Raw genomic sequence first — 19,601 nt, forward strand, 5'->3', positions numbered from 1 at the left:
CCCCGAGATCTGTTCCTTGGTACAAAAGAAACTGTGTTCACTGACTCATGGGAGAGTTTGCGGTGATCCTATTTCGCATGTATCTGGGGAACACATTGTTTTCGGCATAAGTCAGGCCACTGGTTTCTGGGCAGAAAAAAACAAATTGAAACACGCCAACAAAACGACTTCATATGCACCAGTACCCTTGGAAATTATACTTTCTACTATGAACCTCTGATTCAAGTTGAATGTATCTTTTTTTTTTTTTCCCCCGGTACGTGGACCCCTCACTGCTGTGGCCTCTCCCATTGCGGAGCACAGCCTCCTGACGCGCAGGTGCAGCGGCCACGGCTCACGGGCCCAGCCGCTCCGCGGCACGTGGGATCTTCCCTGACCGGGGCACGAACCCGCGTCCCCTGTATCGGCAGGCGGACTCTCAACCACTGCGCCACCAGGGAAGCCCAAGTTGAATGTATCTTGTGTGTCCCTGTGATAGTTCTTTTAGTTGGCTGCAGATTTCTGGGCCTTCATTTGTTTACCAAGATTCCTGGATTTTCTTGCTATGTTTCTGTTCTTGGCAGATGACTGATATTTTCTTAGGGCCGCAAGTCAGAAGCCATTCCCCTGTCCTTTCGTCCCCTCCCACATCCATGTATCTATTCTGCCTCATGAGTTCGGGGTTGGCTTCCCTCTCGGCCTCCCGAGGCCCTCACCTTACTCAGTGGAGTCCTGTCTACCTGGGGGACTGAGGGGACGCTTGCAGTTGGTTTCCCACCTCTGGCCGTGCTTTTCCCTCGCCACAGCCTTCCCAGCGCTATCAGTGCCTTCTTGCTTTTTAACCATATTTTGTGGTCATAGCTGTTTAGTGAGGTACCATTTGCATACGGTAAAGCACATAATCGATTCTAAATGGACACCTGGATGATTATTGACAAATTCGTGCACTTGTGCATCATCCCCCAGCTCAAGATAAAAAGCATTTGTGGGCTTCCCTGGTGGCGCAGTGGTTGAGAGTCCGCCTGCCGATGCAGGGGACGCGGGTTCGTGCCCCGGTCCGGGAGGATCCCACGTGCCGCGGAGCGGCTGGGCCCGTGAGCCGTGGCCGCTGCGCCTGCGCGTCCGGAGCCTGTGCTCCGCAACGGGAGAGGCCGCGGCAGTGAGAGGCCCGCGTACCACAAAAAAAAAAAAAAAAAAAGCATTTGTATCACCATGGTTGTTTCCTCTTAGTCCTTTCTCCCCAGGCCCCGCCCTTTAGATTTCTATCACCATGAACTAGTTTAATATGTAAAATATACAACGTAACATCCCTGTTTTAACCATTGTAACCCGCTTACAATTCAGTGGCATGAATTACATTCATGACCTTGTACAATCGTCACTGCTGTCTATTTCCCAAACTTGGTTATCACCCCAAGCAGAAACTCTATAACCATTAAGCAGGATCTCCCATGCCCTCCTCCCCCTAGTTTTGGTAGCCTCTAATCTACTTTCTGTCTATGAATTTTCCTAATCTAGGTATTTCACACAAATGGACCGATACAATATTCGTCCTTTCATGTCTGACTTCTTTCACTTAGCATAATGTCTTCAGGGTTCATCCGTGTTGTAGCCTGTTTCACAATTTCATTACTTAATTGAAAGGAATAATAGTCCCTTATATGGATGTGCTACGTGTCGTTTATCCGCTCATCTGTTAGTGGACACTTGGGTTGTTTCTGACTTTTGGCCATTGTGAATAATGTTGCCACGAACACAGGTGTACAAATATCTGTTTGAGCCCCTGCTTTAAATTCCTTTGGGTGTACACCTAGGAGTGGAGTTGCTGGATCATATGATAATTCTATGTTTAGCTCTCTGAGTAGTGACTGAACTGTTTTTCACGGTGGCTGCACTATTTTACATTCCTATCAGCAGTGCCCAGGGGTTCCGATTTCTCCACGGCTTTCCCTGTGGAGAAATAACACTTGTCATTTTCTGTTTGTTGTTGTTTTATTTTTAATTGTGGCCATCCTAGTAGGCTTCTAAAGTGGTAAAGTGGTATCTCATGGTGGTTTTGACCATTTGTATATCTTTGGCTAAGTTGTGTTTTATGAGGTACAGTTTACGCACGGAGAAATGCGTAACTCTTAAGGGTTCGGCTCAGTGAATTTTGACAGGTGAATATAAACATATAAATATCACCCAGATCAACAGATACGATGTTTCCATTACCCTAGAAATTTCTCACCTATAGTAACCCCCTTCACTGTTTTTTTTTCTGTCGCCATAGATCAATTTTGTCCATCACTGGATTTCATTAAATGGAATCAAATAGCATGTACTTTTTTGTGTCTGGCTTATTTTGTTCCATGTAATAAGTTTGAGATCTGTTTGTATTGTTGTCTGTATCAGGATTTTGTTCTTTTTGGTTGCTGAGTGGTATTTCTAAGTTTGAATACAGCAGAGTTTGCTTATCCAGTCTCTCGATGACGAATATTTGGGTTGTTTGCAATTTAAAGCTTCCCTAAACATTCTTGTACACGCCTTTATGTGGATACAGACTTTATCTGTCTTGGGAATATACCTGTGAGTGGAATTGCTGGATCGTAAGGTAGGCGCGTGGTGCGTTTTATTAGAAACTGCCAGTTTTCCAATATGGTTGTCCCGCTTTACACTCCCACCTGCGGGGAGCCCCTGCCCATCACCAGCATTGGGTATTGTCAGTCTTTTTAATTTTAGTCATTTTGGTGGGTGTATCTCAGTGTGGGTTTAACTTGCATCTCCCTGATGACTAATGATATCAAGAACCTTCACATTTGGAAAGGTTATAATTTAAATTTTTACATTAGAAAGAAAATCAAGTTGCAAGACATTAAGGAACACCTGGATCACAGACATCCCTAAGCCCAGAATGTTCTGCTGAAGCTGTCCGCCCTGACAGCCATGAGTCAGACAGACAGATGTCAGTTTCAATTGCATCTTAAATCACGAAGGAGTTGCCACATCAGTTTAAAAAGGCGAGTGGGGAGGGCACATATTTAATGACTATTTTGGAAATAGAAAGAAGAAAATGGGGAGGCTCCCCCCTCCCACCTCTCCTCTCACCCTAGAAGCAGGATTTTAGAAGGAACATCTGCTCATGACACATCTTGCTTAAGACCTTGAGTGGTTCTCCATTAGCTTCAGGTGCAATTCAGACTCCTTAGCCCATGTCAACCCTTAGGACTTCATGAGCTATCTTCCCCCTCCTGTGTGGGCAGCGGGTGAATCTACTTGTAACTTCCCCAATTCCCCACGAGCGGTCAGCTCCCAGCCTTTGCTTGTCTGACACTTGGACCACCGTCTCCGTCCTCCCTGGCACCCTGGGATTCCTGCCTTTGTTTGGCTAACCAGGCCCAGCTGGGTGGGTGCCTTGCCCCAGCCTGGACCTGTTTCCAATCTTCTGTCCTCTGTCCCCTGGGGCAACGCTTGTCATCACTGTTGACTTTCCTGTCTCTTTCCTCAGGCTGAATTTCCCAAGGGGTAGGACTGTCTGATTCCAAAGTTCATGTTTGTCGGGCTTCCCTGGTGGCACAGTGGTTGAGAGCCCGCCTGCCGATGCAGGGGACGTGGGTTCGTGCCCCGGTCCGGGAAGATCCCACATGCCATGGAGCGGCTGGGCCTGTGAGCCATGGCCGCCGAGCCTGTGCGTCCGGAGCCTGTGCTCCGCAGCGGGAGAGGCCACAACAGTGAGAGGCCCACGTACCGCAAAAAAAATAAAAAAAAAAAAAAAAAAAAAAAAAAGTTCATCTTTGTCTTCTCAACACCCAGCCCAGGTACCTGTGGACCATCAGTACCAGCTTGTTGGATGGGAACCGAATGCCCCTGGTTGGGGGAGAGGGAGTTCTCCCCTGGGAACCTGCTCTCCATTGCGTTTGTTCTATTACATACATTGTAGGGCTAAGAGTCAATCTACAAGGCAAATTACAAACCACAAAACCTTGCTGTCTCACATTCTCTCTGTGACTTCTCCATCCCAGCCCGGACAAGAGGATGCGATTTGCCCTGGTGAGACCAGGGACGACTCAAGGTGAGGCATCCGGGAGCAGGTGGCAGACAAGACCGCTCGGGGGGCATTTGAGAGGGTACTGGTGGCACCTGGGCCGGGACCAGGTGAGAATTTGATACATGTATGACAGGGACTGGGCATGACAAGGAAGTGGACACGCCTCCCCATGAAAAGAAGAACCAATCAAAATTAAAATCAACAGGAAAAGCAAGCTGAGCTCTGTTTCTGAGATCCCGGAAGACGTGACGGGGAAGTCTGTACCCTAGGCTCCCAGGTGTACTGATAGCAACCCTCACTGTCCGTCTGAGAGCCCCAGCCTGTGCCCCGGGGGCCCTCATACTTTATGTCCTGTAGACCAGCTGAGGGCTTGTGAAAATGTAGCCTCTGATTCACTAGGTCTGGGCTGGGGCCCAAGGGTCTGCATTCCTAACAGGCTCCCAGGCGATGCTGCTACTGCTGGTCCAGGGACCCCCGCTTTGAGTGGCCAGGGTCGACCCCGAACCAATCAGAACTCGGTAGGTAGATTGTTTGGGGGAAGAATTACCCAGGTTGTCTATCCTCCGTCGATTGGATAGGATTGCACTAAGTGATGCCACCTTCTGTGGGACCCAACCCAGTATCTGTGCGTTACAGACCTAATATCGGAGCAAGAAATGGCCTTGAAAAACAGTGGTAGAGTTTTATTGCCATGAGTAGAACGTACCGTTGTCTGAGAGCCTGCAGCAGAGCGGCTGGATGGGGCCTTTGAAGTGAGAAGCGCTTGGAGTAAGTTAAACATCAACAAGGACTTCAGTTCTTTGAGGCCAACATAATAGACAACTTGGATTTCTTTTTTTCTTTTTCTTTTTTCTTTTTTTGCGGTACGCGGGCCTCTCACTGTTGTGGCCTCTCCCGTTGCGGAGCGCAGGCTCCGGACGCGCAGGCGCAGCGGCCACGGCTCACGGGCCCAGCCGCTCCGCGGCACGTGGGATCTTCCCGGACCGGGGCACGAACCCGCGTCCCCTGCATCGGCAGGCGGACTCGCAACCACTGCGCCACCAGGGAAGCCTGGATTTCTTTCTTGAAACTTTATGGAGGGTTTTTGTAAGAAATTCATAAAGCTGATCATAATCTACAGATCCTCAAAGGTCCAACTTGTTTTTCATTTATTGATTGCTTGCTGGACGGTCAATTTATTTAAACCCTCCCCAATTCTTTCCGGAATAGGATAAGCAGCAGCTTTCTCTTGTTTGTACTGTTTCCTCCCAGCCTAGGAACTTGCCATTTACTGCAAGCAGGCGATTGGGAAGCTTTATCAGAACTTTTCTTCCTTAAAAAATTAAAATTTTCTGATTATTAAATAGAAGTAAGTTCATGATAGGAAAAATGGGACGTTTTACTACAGAAAAGTATAAAGAAAAAGATGTCACCTATATGTCATCAGCCAAAATCAATCACTACTGAAATCTTGGTGCATTTCTTATTAGCTTTTTTTTTTTTTTTCTCTCTTTTTTTTTTTTTTGTGGTATGCGGGCCTCTCACTGTCGTGGCCTCTCCCGTTGCGGAGCACAGGCTCCGGACACGCAGGCTCAGCGGCCATGGCTCACGGGCCCAGCCTCTCCGCTGCATGTGGGATCCTCCGAACCCGTGTCCCCTGCATGGGCAGGCGGACTCTCCACCACTGCGCCACCAGGGAAGCCCTCTCATGCATTGTTGATGCAGAATTTTGCAGGCTAGTTTATTTAAGTATATGTATTTTTCATTTTTTAAGTTAAGCCTTTCCTCATGACTGAAATTCTTTATATACCTCATTTTTACTAACGTTTGATAACATATAAGATTATATGATAAAAACATGTTCTTTAACTCTTTGAAATTTCAAAATGAGAACATTTTTGAAAGAAGGAAAAAATAGCATTGTTCTCATGTCTTCTGAGAATGTAATGAGTCTTGATTTAAGCCCCAAAGGAAAATTTTCTTAGCTGGTTTGTAGCACTAATTATATCTCTCTTGTAACTAGCATAATATCTAGTAGTAGCTCTTCAATGGCTAATTGTTAATGAAATACTAGTACATTTTATTTAATTATGTATTTCTTTATATAAGCATATATTCAACCTGAATCCAAGGATCCAGTTCTCAGGATGAATTTATTAACATAAATTGTCACAGACCTACTAGAGAATGGGCTTGAGGATACGGGGAGCGGGGAAGGGTAAACTGGGACGAAGTGAGAGAGTGGCATGGACATATATACGCTACCAAACGTAGGATGGATAGCTAGTGGGAAGCAGCCGCATAGCACAGGGAGATCAGCTCTGTGCTCTGTGGCCACCTAGAGGGGTGGGATAGGGAGGGTGGGAGGGAGATGCAAGAGGGAAGAGATACGGGAACATATGTATATGTATAACTGATTCACTTTGTTGTGAAGCAGAAACTAACACACCACTGTAAAGCAATTATACTCCAATAAAGATGCACATCAATCAATCAATCAATCAATCAATAAATAGTCTTAGTGCCTGTGGGCTTCAGAAGACTGTGATTGGATTTTGGATAGTCCCTCCTTAGGACTTGCTGGTGTTTGTATTACTTATCTAATGCGGCATGGCATCACCCCCAAATATAGTGGCTTAAAAGAACAGTTAGCATTTATTTTCACTTACACTTCCCGAGGCTCCGGAATTCAGGGGCAGCTTGGCTGGGCAGTTTTGACCCAGGGTCTCTACGTGAGGTTGCTGTCAGACGTTGGCTGCGGCTGTATGAGCTGAAGGCTTGGCTAGGGTTGGAAGACAGCCAATAACAGCCCAATGACAGGCCCCTGGTGTGTGGACAGGTGCTAGGACGGCACATCCTGTCGGAGCTCGTTCTCACTGGGGAGGGTGGTTTCTGCTCCATTTGGTTTTCTATCTCTTGCTCTTCCAACTCTTCTCTCTCTTTAAAGGTCTCTGTTGAGCTTTGTACATCCATTGTAAAAATTCCAAGGCTAACTTCAAAAAGATTAAGTTAATCAATGGTGAGAGGAGCATGTTATTATTGATGACAATTGACCTGCCTTCAGGTCAGCTGTTAGTGAACAGGTGTGGTTTTCCAACCCTGAACACTTGTAAGAGGACTATCCGAAACTCACCGTCATTATTGGGAAAATTAGACAGTCTTCTGAGATATGTACCCTTTGCATTAGGAGTATATAAATGAATTAGAATTAGAAGTATTTAGAGGGGTGTGTGTGTATAAAAAACTGGATTTGAAAAGAGACTCTAAGCAAAGTAGTTTCCTAAAATCACTAACAATCTAAGATTATAAATCCAGTGATAGTAAAATTCACATTTTATGCAAAATTTAATCCATAGGGAAATGATTTTGCATTATGACAACCTTGAATTTATCCACTTCTAATCTAAAGATAAGCCCTGCTGCTGAAAGAATTCTGCTGATATAATTTTATATGTTTTATCTTTAGTAATGTTTGTTATTTCTTTATTTAAAACAGTTTATTAGGCATCTCTTTATTTAAAGCAGGAAAGCATGAATAAAAATTAAATATCCCCGGTAACCTCACTGCCAGTATTACTTTATTTGTATAATGAAAAAAAGTGGGTGCCTCGAAAGGACATTGAAACAGGTCCCAAATACAGAATACAACTTTGAAGGCTCCTCTCTCACAGTTTGTGGATTGAAGGTGGCCATGTAAATTTCTTATATCCTCTTTCAGAAAAATAAAAGATCTTTTATGAACAGTGCCATTGCAGGAGCCATGCACACATTTTAGAAGTGCACACATTTTAGAAGTTCACACAAAAAGAGGTCATATCATACACAGTTATCCCTTGGTATCTGAGGGGTATTGGTTCCAGGACCGCCCCCCCATACCAAAATCCATGGATGCTCAAGTTCCTTATATGAAATCATGTAGTATTTGCATAGACCCTACACAATCCTCCTATATACTTTATTATTTTTTTAAGTTAATTAATTAATTAACTTACGGCTGCGTCGGGTCATCATTGCTGAGCGCGGGCTTTCTCTAGTTGCAGCAAGCGCGGGGGCAACTCTTCACTGCGGCACACGGGCTTCTCATTGCGGTGGCTTCTCTTGTTGTGGAGCACGGGCTCTAGGCACGTGGGCTTCAGTAGTTGTGGCATGCGGGCTCAGTAGTTGTGGCTCGCGGGCTCTCGAGCTCAGGCTCAGTAATTGTGGTGCACGGGCTTAATTGCTCCGCGGCACGTGGGATCTTCCCGGACCAGGGCTCGAACCCGTGTCCCCTGCATTGGCAGGCGGATTCTTAACCACTGCCCCACCAGGGAAGTCCCCCTTCTCTGTACTTTAAATCATCTCTAGATTATGTATAATATCGAATTCAATGTAAATGCTATGTAAATAGTTGCCAGAATACAGCAATTCAAGTTTTCCTTTTGGAACTTTCTGGAATTTTTTCCCCCAAATGTTTTCCATCCGCAGTTGGTTGAATCCGAGGATGTGGAGCCCGTGGATGCGAAGGGCTGAATGTACACTGTTCTGACCTGTGGTTATTATTATTTTTACTTAATGCTACCCTGTGAAGATCTTTCCACATCAGCTCATGCATTTTAGCCTCATTCCTATTGGGGGTGACACAGTGCCACAGAGAGTGTGTGTTTCATTAGCCCGTCATCTCCGTGTATAATATATTTGGGTTGTTTTCAGGCTTTTGCAGGTACGGATCCCTTGACGTACTTTTGACGTCCCTAAAAGGAATCCTTCCCACCACTTCCGTTTTCTTGGAATGTGGCTGTTGTTTTCATGCCTACTTTATTCAGTCCTGAATCAAAAGCACCAGCTCAGAACGATACTGACCACACCAAAGGCAACTGTCTTCTTTGAGGTTTTCTTGGGACCTCAGGTCATTTCCTTACTTGAAGGTGGAAGTAAGATAAAAAGCCCGGAGCTCATGTCATCGTGTGTCAGCACCTCGGTTCAGAGTAAGTTGAATACTTGCTCGAGGTGGGAGGTGCTGACACATCTCAGGGATGTTTCATGCCTCCAGTAAATGCTTATTGAGTGTCTTGCAGACGTGGGGCGCTGGGGGAAAGTTAAAAAGATGTGGTCTTTCTCCACTTGGAGCTCACCTCCCAGTGAGGAGTGGAGCGTGCAGGGCAGCCCAGTGAGAGCATCAGAAGACGGGTAGACAAGGGCTGAACCAGGATGTGGAGGGGAATCGGACATGCGACAGGCGGGCTGGGTGATGGGGGCTGGAGGGTGGGAGGAAGGGCACCCCAGGCAGAGGTGCCTGCACGACCTGCAGAGGCTCGGAGGCAAGGAAACTGAGGCAGGGGTAGGGACAGGGGATGGCTCTGGAGAGAACCCAACCACGGGGAGTTAGTTCAGAAGCCCTGGGTGGCACCACGCTCAGGCAGTAAATGGTACCCACGGGGCAGTGGTTCCCCGGTTGGCGGACTGGCCTCGTGTAAGATGTTTTTGGAATACGTGGCCTGACATGGTTACCAAAGTTTTGTTTTTCAAGCTAAGAAAGAAATTACAAAGCTAGCCCTAAACTTCCTATCCCTGTCATTTTTATAAAGGAAAGTAAGTTTTATGCCCAATCAAGTAGCAAAGACATAATCTTAAAGAACAGTTCTTTCCAAGGAAAAAATAAAGAGTGAACTATTGACACATTTATAAATATACACTACTATGCATACTATATAGTAAGTTATGTTTGGATAGGGCATGTTAACTGTGATAGCATACAGCCCCAAATCTCTGCGGTTTAAAACAACCAAGTCCTGCTTCTTGTTCATTCACGCTCTTGCGGGTTGGCCGGAGGTGATGGTGGGGCTCTGGGCCCCGGGCCTGCACACACCCAGGCTCAGAGAGAGACATTCCGGCTCTCAGCTTCACGGAGAGTGAAGGCAGAAAAAGAAAAGGGAATGTGGCAGGTCCTGCACTGTCCCTTAAAACTTCTGCCTGGAACTGACACATGCCATTTTGCTTGCATTTCACCAGCCAATCAGAGAGTCCAGTCGGAGGTCACAAAGGAGTGATAAACGCAAATTCTCCCACGTGGCGGAGGAGTAGATGATGTGGGAGCCGTTAGCGACGACCACAACCGATTGTCCTTGCGTTTTTGTTGTGTGTCTAGCTTTTGTTGTGTGCCTTCACCAGCTCCTTCCTGGCCCATCACATGCTTGGGTGAGTATGCACCCTCTACATGCCAAGGACAGCATAAGTGAAAGAGAATGGAGAATGTCCAGAACAACATTTTGGAAGAATCCTAAGCCTTACTCAGGACAGCAAAACACACTAGGTGGTGAGCTTCCAACTATTTATTTTTCTGCTAGACGCTGAGTTCATTTATTATTTACAGCTCGACATTATCGAGGCAGCAGCTCTCCACAGCCGCTCCCTTTGCCCCTTTCTAGGCGACAAAAGCCTATTCCTGGCAATTTAAGCACGTCTTAGGGCATCTTCTTTAGGACCTATTGTCTCGTTAATGTCTCATGAAAAATTTTAACGTCGATTACATGTTAAAATCATAATATTTTGGCCATGTTGGGTTAAATAAAGTATTACATTATTAAAATAAATCTCACCCATTTCTTTTTGCTTTTCTTAACATGGCCACCAGAAAATTTTAAATATGTGGCTTACATTTGTGGCTCCCGTTATATTTCTGCTGGATAGTGCTGACTGCAAATATATAAAGAGCTCAGGCTGATCAATAAGGAAAAGAAGCCAATAGGAAATGGGCAGAGGACATAAATTATTCACTGAAGAGGAAGTGAGGATGGCCAATAGACATATTGATTAGATCTGCAGTCTGACTGCTAGTCAGGAGAATGCAAGTTAAAAACACAATAACAATGTACCCGCCTGCAACTGGTGAAGGTTGAAAGTCGGTGTTTACTCACAGTATCGGGTATTGAGGAGAATGAAGAGAATTGTAACTTTCACTCCCTGAAGGGGGCATTTAAGTAGTTGCAGTCACTTTGGAGAGCATTTTGGTACGTGTTCTACCCACAGCTAGTCCGCTTATCACGGGGGTTCTCACCAGAGAGGGGATTTTGCCCCCCAGGGGACATCTGGCAATGTCTGGAGACATTTTTGGTTGTCATAAATGAGTGTGAGGGATACTACTGGCCTTTCGTGAGTAGAGGCCAGGGATGCAGCTAAACATCCCACAATACAGGGGACCGCCTCTCAAACTCAAGAGCCATCAAAGGCCCCCAAAGGAAAATACTTCTGTGGTCCAGAAACCCTGACCTAGGTGCAGATTCCAAGGTTGCCCTAGCCTAGGTGCATCAGGAGATACAGATCCAAGTTTTCATTCCAGGGCTCCGTATTTACAATTGGGGGAATTTGGAAACAACTTAAATGTCCGAAAGTTTAAGGGATAAATGACTAGTGAGGGACCCAACTGTGGAGGTACTATACTAGTCACAATGTGGAAAAATCTCCCATCCAGCACTGAATAAATCAAGTTGCAGGCTCACATGTACGTGGAAATACTATTTTCCATAAACACTTAAAATACAAAATAGTGCTTTATGTTTTATGTATTGTGTATAGATGCATGCATGCCGAGTAAAAATTCAAAAGCCAGATCAGGTAGGTTAACCCATCAGCACCAAATAGTGGTTGCTTCTGGGAAGAAAGGTACACGAGGGAATTACTTCCGAAATGTTGACTTCGGACAGAAGTTCGAAGAAATTATGACAAAATACTAGCTTTTGTTACTGTAGCCGATGAGACATGGGTGTTTGTTATATTACCTTCTGTTTTAGTTTTTTCAATATTGGATTTTTTTTCCCCGATAAACACGCCTGCGCACTTGCCGAAATGCGCCGCGGGGTCGGTAGCAGCCGGTGCAAGCCGGTGATTAGGCGTTGTGCCTGGTTCTGTTTGGTTCCCCAGTGTCGACACGGGCCCCGGCACAGCTCAGCCCGTGGTAAGTGTTTGCTGCACAAGGGGTACATGGGATGCTCCGTGGGGTTCCTTACTGTGAGCTGTCTGCTGAGAGGTGCGCGATGAGCCCTCGGGACCTGCCTGCTGGCCAAGTGGTCACCCCCAGGCCCAACCCCTCCGCAGCAGACCTGGACATGCCCTTCACCCTCTGAACTTCTAATGGCATATTGCAGGGAGTAATCCAGCTACGAAAAAGCACACCTCCGGTGTCTCGTGCGTGTTCAAAGGGAAATAGATGTCACAGCGTGTAAATTGCATGCAAATCTGAATGCCCGGGGAGACGGCGCAGAGGGCAAGCCTGCTGTTTGGGCTTTGCTGCTGGGTTCATTGGACAGCCCTGACTCGGCTGGGAAGGGTTTCCCAACACCATTTCTTAGTTCAGTGAAGACCAGCAATGGTGGGCTTCCTCACAAGCTGCTCGTTTTGGATTCTCCCCCTTGCAGGGGGCGCCCTCGCTCACGACCATTCCAGGTCAGGCCCATGGGAAGGATTTCCGCCTGGGAGCTGGGCTTGTAGCCCCATTACCCACCTTTTTTTTTTTTCTGTAATACATTGAAATAATGAACTGATGTCATGGGAAAATAGAATTATTAAGGCTTTTATAAGATACCCCTTCCCTTTAGAATCTCGGTGGGAGAATAGCTTAATTAGGTGGTCGGAAGGTGTTTTCAAAAGACTTTCAGAATGGAAAATCCAAGTCAGTCTTGCGCTGGCCTGTGTGTCTGCGTCACTGAGCAAGGCTGAACCAGGAATCCAGTCCCTCATGGGGACCTCATCCCTCTGACTTTGACCACATGGTATAATTGTACCATCGTGCTTGCTGTGATCAGATGGTGTAACTTATTTTCATGCTGGATTCCCATCTTCACCCCCCAGCGGAATATCCTTTCCTTACGTCCCGGTATTAATTTGCATCGTCTTTAATGTTAACAGAGGGAAACTTGACTGCAGTCTTAGTGCTAGAAGGCCAGCCTAGTAGCTGTTTTATTACGTCTGTCTGACAGATTTTCAGGCTCACCAACACTCCTCCTGAGATTATGGGCTTTGCTGACTACCTCCCGTCAGCCCCTCGACCTCATCAGCTATCCCGATTGTAAACATGTTTCAAGGAACCCGGAAACAATCCTCAGAGTAAAACGTCCTGCCACACACATCTGCAAAAGTGTTTTTGTTGGTTTTGTTTGTTTGTTTTGGGGGGTTTTTTTTTGGCCGCACCATGCGGCACTGTGGGATCTCAGTTCCCTGACCAGGGATGGAACCCGGGCCGCCTGCGGTGGAAGCCTGCAGTCCTAACCACTGGACCGCCAGGGGACTCCCCGCAAGTGTTTTATGAGCTACGTCACACCAAAGCCACATTTACAGAGGGATAGTTTCGATGAGAATTATTTATAAAGTGCGCCAGTTCAGGCATTGCTACTGTGATAGTTGCTGGGCTCTTTTGCCTTCCACCAGATGTGCAGGAGTGATGCTCGTTAGTGCACGTGCCAGGCCGGGGTTGGGCGGTGCCTGCTGCCCAGAGGGTCCTGGCCCTGCCCTCGCCATTGAATGCGGCGGTGCAAAGTTCAGATCCACTTACCAGCCAGGAAGAAACTGTACCGAAGCCCTAGTCCTCGTGCATTTACTCAACAAGTATATATCAGCTCAGCTCTGTTCTCAGAGCTGGGGACCTGGCAGTAACCAACATAGATCAAATTTTCATCCCGGAATTTACTTTCTTGTCGTGGTGGTTAATCGTAAATGAGATTATTGAAACAATGGCTAACACATTTTACCCAACAGATTATGCCGACAGTAGCAGTGATGCATGGTCACCTTTTAGAAACATTGTGTAGCTTAAGAAGACCAAAATTCTCAAGTTCTTTCATAAAGGCACATAAAATTTTCCCTGCCCCGGTGGGTGGTATTATTTTGGAGAAAGGCATAGAAATCAGTTTTCAAGTAGCTGAGTGTACGCTCGGTTCTGAACCTAAAAGTTATACAATGAATGGTGGAGTTTTTCCTTACGGTCGGAAATGGGCACTGTCCTGTCTCTTCTGTATGATCGGGGAATTACTCTGTTATTGTGCCATATGGCTGTGGGGTTTGTATGTGCATCTGGGTGCCTCAGTCTCCCCCTTGTTTGCCACATCCTGTTTCTTTTGCCCACTGCCCCCCTCCCCTCTTCACAGATGGTTCTCTTTTTTAGTTGTGCACAGTTGTTGTAAAACGATTTCCTCATGAGACTGTTGTTAAACACCGTGTTTGCTTTCTTGTTTTTCATTGTGAAGTAAAATCGTGTAAGTTCCTCACGAGTATGGCTTTGTTATATAAAGAATTCTAATAGTACTGAAATGGAGTGAAAAGTGAAATTAGTGCTCTGAAGTGTTCCTTCCCCAACTACCCTTTATTAATCAGGGGTCTCCAGAGAGCTAGAACCAGTAGAGAGTGTGTGTGTGTATCTACAGACATATAGAGAGATACACGGTTAGATAGATACATATATACATGTATCGATTTTTAGAGAGATACAGCTATATAGTTAGTGAGATTTATCCATAGCTGTCCATTTATATCTGTATCTCTGTATATGGGGGGGGATAGAGACATTTATTTTAAGGAATTGGTTCACACAATTGTGGAAGATTGGGCGAGTCCAAAATCGGCAGGGTGGCTGGCAGGCTGGAGACCCAGGGGAGAGGTGTAGTTTGAGTCCAAAGGCAGTCTTCCAGGAGAATTCCTTCCTGCTTGCGGGGGGCCGGGGGGGGGTCATTCTTTTTCAGTTCAGGCCTTCAACTGAGTGGATGAGGCCCACCCACTGACATGGAGGGTAATCTGCTTTAGTCAGCACCTACTGATTTAAATGTTCATATCATCCCAAAAATACCGTCACAGAAACACCTAGAGTAACGTTTGACCAAATATCTGGGTACACATAAAATGAACAGACCTCTATTCCCCTTTCTTCTACAGAGGATGCTAATTCAGTATTTTGGTGCAATCCTTCCAGATGTTTTCTGTGCATTTTCGTGTGTGTGTGTGTGTGTGTGTGTGTGTGTGTGTGTGTGTGTGTATTGAGAGCTTTAACATACTTAGAGGATGGTCCTCTTTCTTCTCCCTCCCCTTTAATCTGTTAATGTAATAAACGATGTTGTTAGAATCCTAGTGTTATATTATCCTTTCTTCCTACAAGGAATGGGGTTTTGGTTTGTTTATCTTTGTTTTTTCATGTACAAATGCTTACAATTTTTAAGCAGAAACAGCTCAACTTTATTTTGGTATCATTGCTCTGACTTTTCCACTGTATGTCGGCTTTGAAAATTAGGGTTGTATTTCGTAGGCCTAGAGTTTCTAGCTGACCTCTAAATGGGGGCTTCCACTTGTATGTAGCTTACTTTTTTCCCCCTTAATAATAATATTTTATTCTCATGAATGCTTTGTTTGTAATTAAAAAAATAAGCTGTCTGTGGCTTCAGGGAACCACGTGCCAGTGGGCTTCTGACGATTGGGCGGGTGGACAGTACTTTCCTCTGTGACAAGTCCTTTGTTGAATGGTCTTGGGAGGCCATGGTCAGGGGTTGCTAAAGATTGAGCTCCCCTCCCAGCTTCCTGTCGGGGGCACCGGGATGACTCAGCCAAAACAGAGTTTAAGTTATAGCTAAACACTAGTTTTAAAAATGGAAATGTCAGCCATTTGGGACAGATTCCCAGAAAATAGGTGATAAAGGTAATGATTTTTAGTAGTAATGGAAGTCTCTGTGGAGACTAGAGCTACTACTTCTGTGTTCAATACCATTTTATCCTGAGCCCTTAAATTGCATTATCTATTTTTTTTTCCTGATAATCTTCATTTCTGACCTAAGGTTATGCTAAGATTTCCAAGGCCACCGTCAGAAGGGGCTTACTTCACACTGGAAGGCTTACCTTAGGGGCTGGAAGGGGCTGTGGTTCTAGAACAGACCCCCTTTTGATTGGGGTAGGAAGAAGTGGAGGTGAGGCTGATTTCTAAAGAACCAGGAACTTCAGGAGCCCTGGAAAGCATCCCTTTATTTATTACCTGCCAAAGGGATGTCTTCCTTCCTTTTAACCCGGAATCTTTTTTTTTTTTGGCTATACCACATGGCTTGCAGGACCTTAGTTCCCTGACCAGGCATTGAACCTGGGCCCTCAGCAGTGAGAACGCAGAGTCCTAACCACTGGACCACCAAGGAATTATCTGGAATCTGTAACTAATGGTTGGGTGGCAGGATTGGTGAAAGTAGATGTCCTTTGAGATGTTTCTGAAGGGCGGGTTTGAAATACGTGTTAAAAAACTTTCAGAATAACTCTTTCCTTTAACCGAGAAATACAGCTTCTAAGAATGTCCTCTGAGAAAATAAGAAATGATATGCACACAGCCTCAGCTCCAGGAATTTTCATTGCAGGTTTGACTCAGAGAAAAACAGGAAAAAAATCTCAGAGTCCAAGGGTAGGGGATCCGTTAAATAACTAAGATTCTGCAATATGTATGATACCCCACAGCCGCTGGAAATGTTGACACAGTATTACTTTTATTGGTAGATGTTGCTGTATATTCCTGACAAACATATAGGAAATAATCCTGTGTTTTGGTTTAATTTTTTTTTTTAAGTGTGTGTGTGTGTGTGTGTGTGTGTGAGAGAGAGAGAGAGAGAGAGAGAGAGAGAGATTGTGTGTCTGGACCGAAAATTTTTTTTCTAATCTCTATGTTTCTGGATTTTTTTTTTTTTGGTAGTAAATATGAGCTCCTTGTGGAATTATATAAAAAGGAAGTGGCGATATTTTGTACAACATGCCTCATTTATAAGTCAGGAGATAATTGTAGAATATTTGAGAAATACTGTCATCCAAAGAAACTCAAAGTGAGATTGCAGCATTTACAATGTGGGGAATCGCAAGTTCTCTGGCCATTTATGCAGCAGTGAGCTGGGAGTATGCAGGTGTTGGTGGCAGTGACCTCTGCCTATCAGAGACACTGAAAGCTTAGAAGTAGAGCCTGCCTGGGCTGACTCCATGCTTGTTTCTCCTTAAAATTAAATTATTGTGAAACATTTCATTCTGCAGATAGAGTGACCCATTTCAAAGAATGCACAAGCAGGAAGGTATTATTGGATAGCCTTTGCTATAGTCACAGAATTATACAGTTCACTTTGCGGCAGTATGCATGTCAGTGTTAAAAAATGAATGGTATTCTCTAAAAGTTTAAAAATTCTAATAATTGACATTTAATATATTGGGAGGGCAACTAGGAGCCTTATGGAGATAAGCGTGAGGGGTTGCCCATGCCCTCTCATTCCATGAACAATTACATTCTTACTAAAAATCTGGTAAAAATAGAGCTGGGCCACTGTGGGATTGCCCGAAACTTAAGGTTTGCCTCCCCGAGCGCTGGTGGGTGCAGCTGGCAGGGCTCAGAGTCACTTGATCATTAACTCTGGATCTTGAATTCTTACTCTGGGTTGAATTTTAGGATCTCACTGAATCCTTTGTTACAAGGTGACTTAATCAGCTTGGAATGCTATAACAAGATACCGTAAAATGGGTAGCTTAACAACAGAAATTTATTTCTTACAGTTCTGGAGGCTAGAAATCTGTGGTCAGGGTGCCAGCACGTCGGGTTCTCGTCCTGCTTCCTGGCGCATGATGACCCCTGTCATCACCTGTCCAGCATCTGCAGAAAAAAACACCCTGTGGTGTTTTTTTCCCCTGATGTCAAGCGTTGGGGTTTTCTCTGACACCAAATCCATGTCGTTTTTCCACACCAGTTCTCCAATTCTCCGACACCAGCAGGGTGTCTAACAGTTCAGTTCAATTCTGACACTATCTAGAGTCAGCAAGGACCCCATGGGTTAAGGGCTCAGTCCCCCAAGACTGCCCCCAGCTCAGATGCCAGTTGCAGGACCCACGAGCCACCTTCTGCCTGACCGGCTATAAATTTGGGGTTTCCCGCAGCCCCTCCTCGGGTTCAGTAATCTGCTAGAACGACTCACAGAACTTGGGAAAGTGCTTTACATCCTGCTGCTGCTTCAGTATAAAGTCTGTAACTCAGGAACAGCCAGATGGAGGAGAAGCACGGGGCCAGGCATGGGGGAGGGGTGCGGGGCTTCCACACCCTCTCCCGGCACCTCCGTGTGTTCACCAACCGAGCAGCTTTCTGAACCCCGTTGTTTAGGATGTTATGGGGGTTTCATTTAGTAGGCTTGATTTGCTCAGCTATTAAATCCTTGGCCATTAGTCCTTGGACTCAGTTTTCCACCCTCTCCTCCCCACCCCAGAGGTAGGAGTAGGGGTGGGAGGGGCAGTGGAGCTTAAAGATCTAATCTTCTAATAAGCTCTCCTAGAGACCAGCCCCCTTCCTGAAGCCACCTAGCACCCGCCCTCACCAAGAGTCACCTTGGTGTTGGGTGGTGATCTTCCCCTCTGACCTGCTTCCCTCTTCATTCCTAGACCGGCCTCATTGTCGCCTGCTACCACGGCTTTGTGGATACTGTGGTGGTCTTAGCAGCCTGCCCCCACGTTGACGTCAACTGGCAGGACAGCGAGGGCAACACGGCCCTGATCACGGCTGCACAGGCAGGTAAGACCCAACTTCCCTTCCCTCCCAGGCAGTGGTGCTGGGGGTTGCACTTGACCTTGCTCCTGAGATTGACGTCAGAAGGATGTAGTTGATCAGAGGTCGTGCTTCACTGCTAAGAGGGACAAGGAAAGTGCTGAAGGTGGGTGACATTCTCTGTGTGTGTTTGGGACAGTGTGTTGCTGAGTCCAAGCTCATACTGCTTCTGCATGACAGGCTGGTCAACCCAGAGGTGAGGGGTTAGGGTGAGGAACAGTGACTTTATTCAGAAAACCAGCAAACCAACAGGATGGCGGAGGTGGACTCGTGTCCCAAAGAACCATCTCCTGGGAGTTAGAATTCAGGCTTCTTTTATACTAAAAGGGGGAGGGAGTGTGGCTGGTTGTTGGAAACTTCTTCCTGCCAGAATCCTTTGTTCTTGCAGCTGTCTGAGCAGGTCTGGTCACAATGTTCCTATAAACCTCCAACAAGACAGTTGTTGTTTTCTGTTTTGCAACTTTTTATCTCTATGTGGATGGAAAAGTGTTAACACCTTTAAAGGTCAGGGCCTGGAGAATGAGCTGTCCTGTATATTTCAGGGTCAAGGCAACATTCTTTTACAAAAGGTGTAGAGCCAGCCTGACTAAGCACAGGCGACAGAGCACAAAGGTGAGAGCTAAAGGAATAGACCTCGTAGGGAGTCCGGTCAGCTGTCTGTTCCAAGTGCAGTTTAGGGGCTAGTGCAGGACTCAGTGTGGGGCGGAGCTAGCTCTGGAACAGCCTGAAGTCTTTGAACATGAAGCTGCACCAGAAAGCCAGCTCCACGTCCCCTACCCAAGAGCACTGCACCCCACCCTGTGCTCCTGGGATCCGGGAGATGCTGGTGAACTCATCAGTGGAAGAGACGCTAGTGACAGTTAATGTATAAAAGTGGACATGTTTATGAGGTAACCTTGCACTTGGCCTGGGGATGTAAAGGAAACCAGGGGCTTCTTGCGGAGAGTGTATCTGTGTAACAAGGTGAGGCTGGTAGTGAGAGCGCCTTGTAAAGGGTAAGGGAACTTCGTCCTGGGATGTTCGTCTCCAGAGGTGGTCCTCAGGCCAGCATTGCCAAGTGCCCTG

General features: G+C 46.1%; 1 protein-coding gene across 1 annotated transcript in view; it reads left to right on the plus strand.

Moving 5' to 3' along the window:
* The window catches only part of ANKRD33B (ankyrin repeat domain 33B), an 89,607-nt gene that overhangs the window by 28,109 nt on the left and 41,897 nt on the right, over nucleotides 1-19,601 (plus strand). The window contains exon 2 of the mRNA XM_059059898.2: nucleotides 18,374-18,503. Coding sequence (XP_058915881.1) covers nucleotides 18,374-18,503 — 130 coding nt within the window. The remainder of the gene's footprint in view (nucleotides 1-18,373; nucleotides 18,504-19,601) is intronic.

This window comes from Kogia breviceps, chromosome 4 (assembly GCF_026419965.1).
Source record: "Kogia breviceps isolate mKogBre1 chromosome 4, mKogBre1 haplotype 1, whole genome shotgun sequence".
NCBI lineage: Eukaryota > Metazoa > Chordata > Mammalia > Artiodactyla > Physeteridae > Kogia > Kogia breviceps.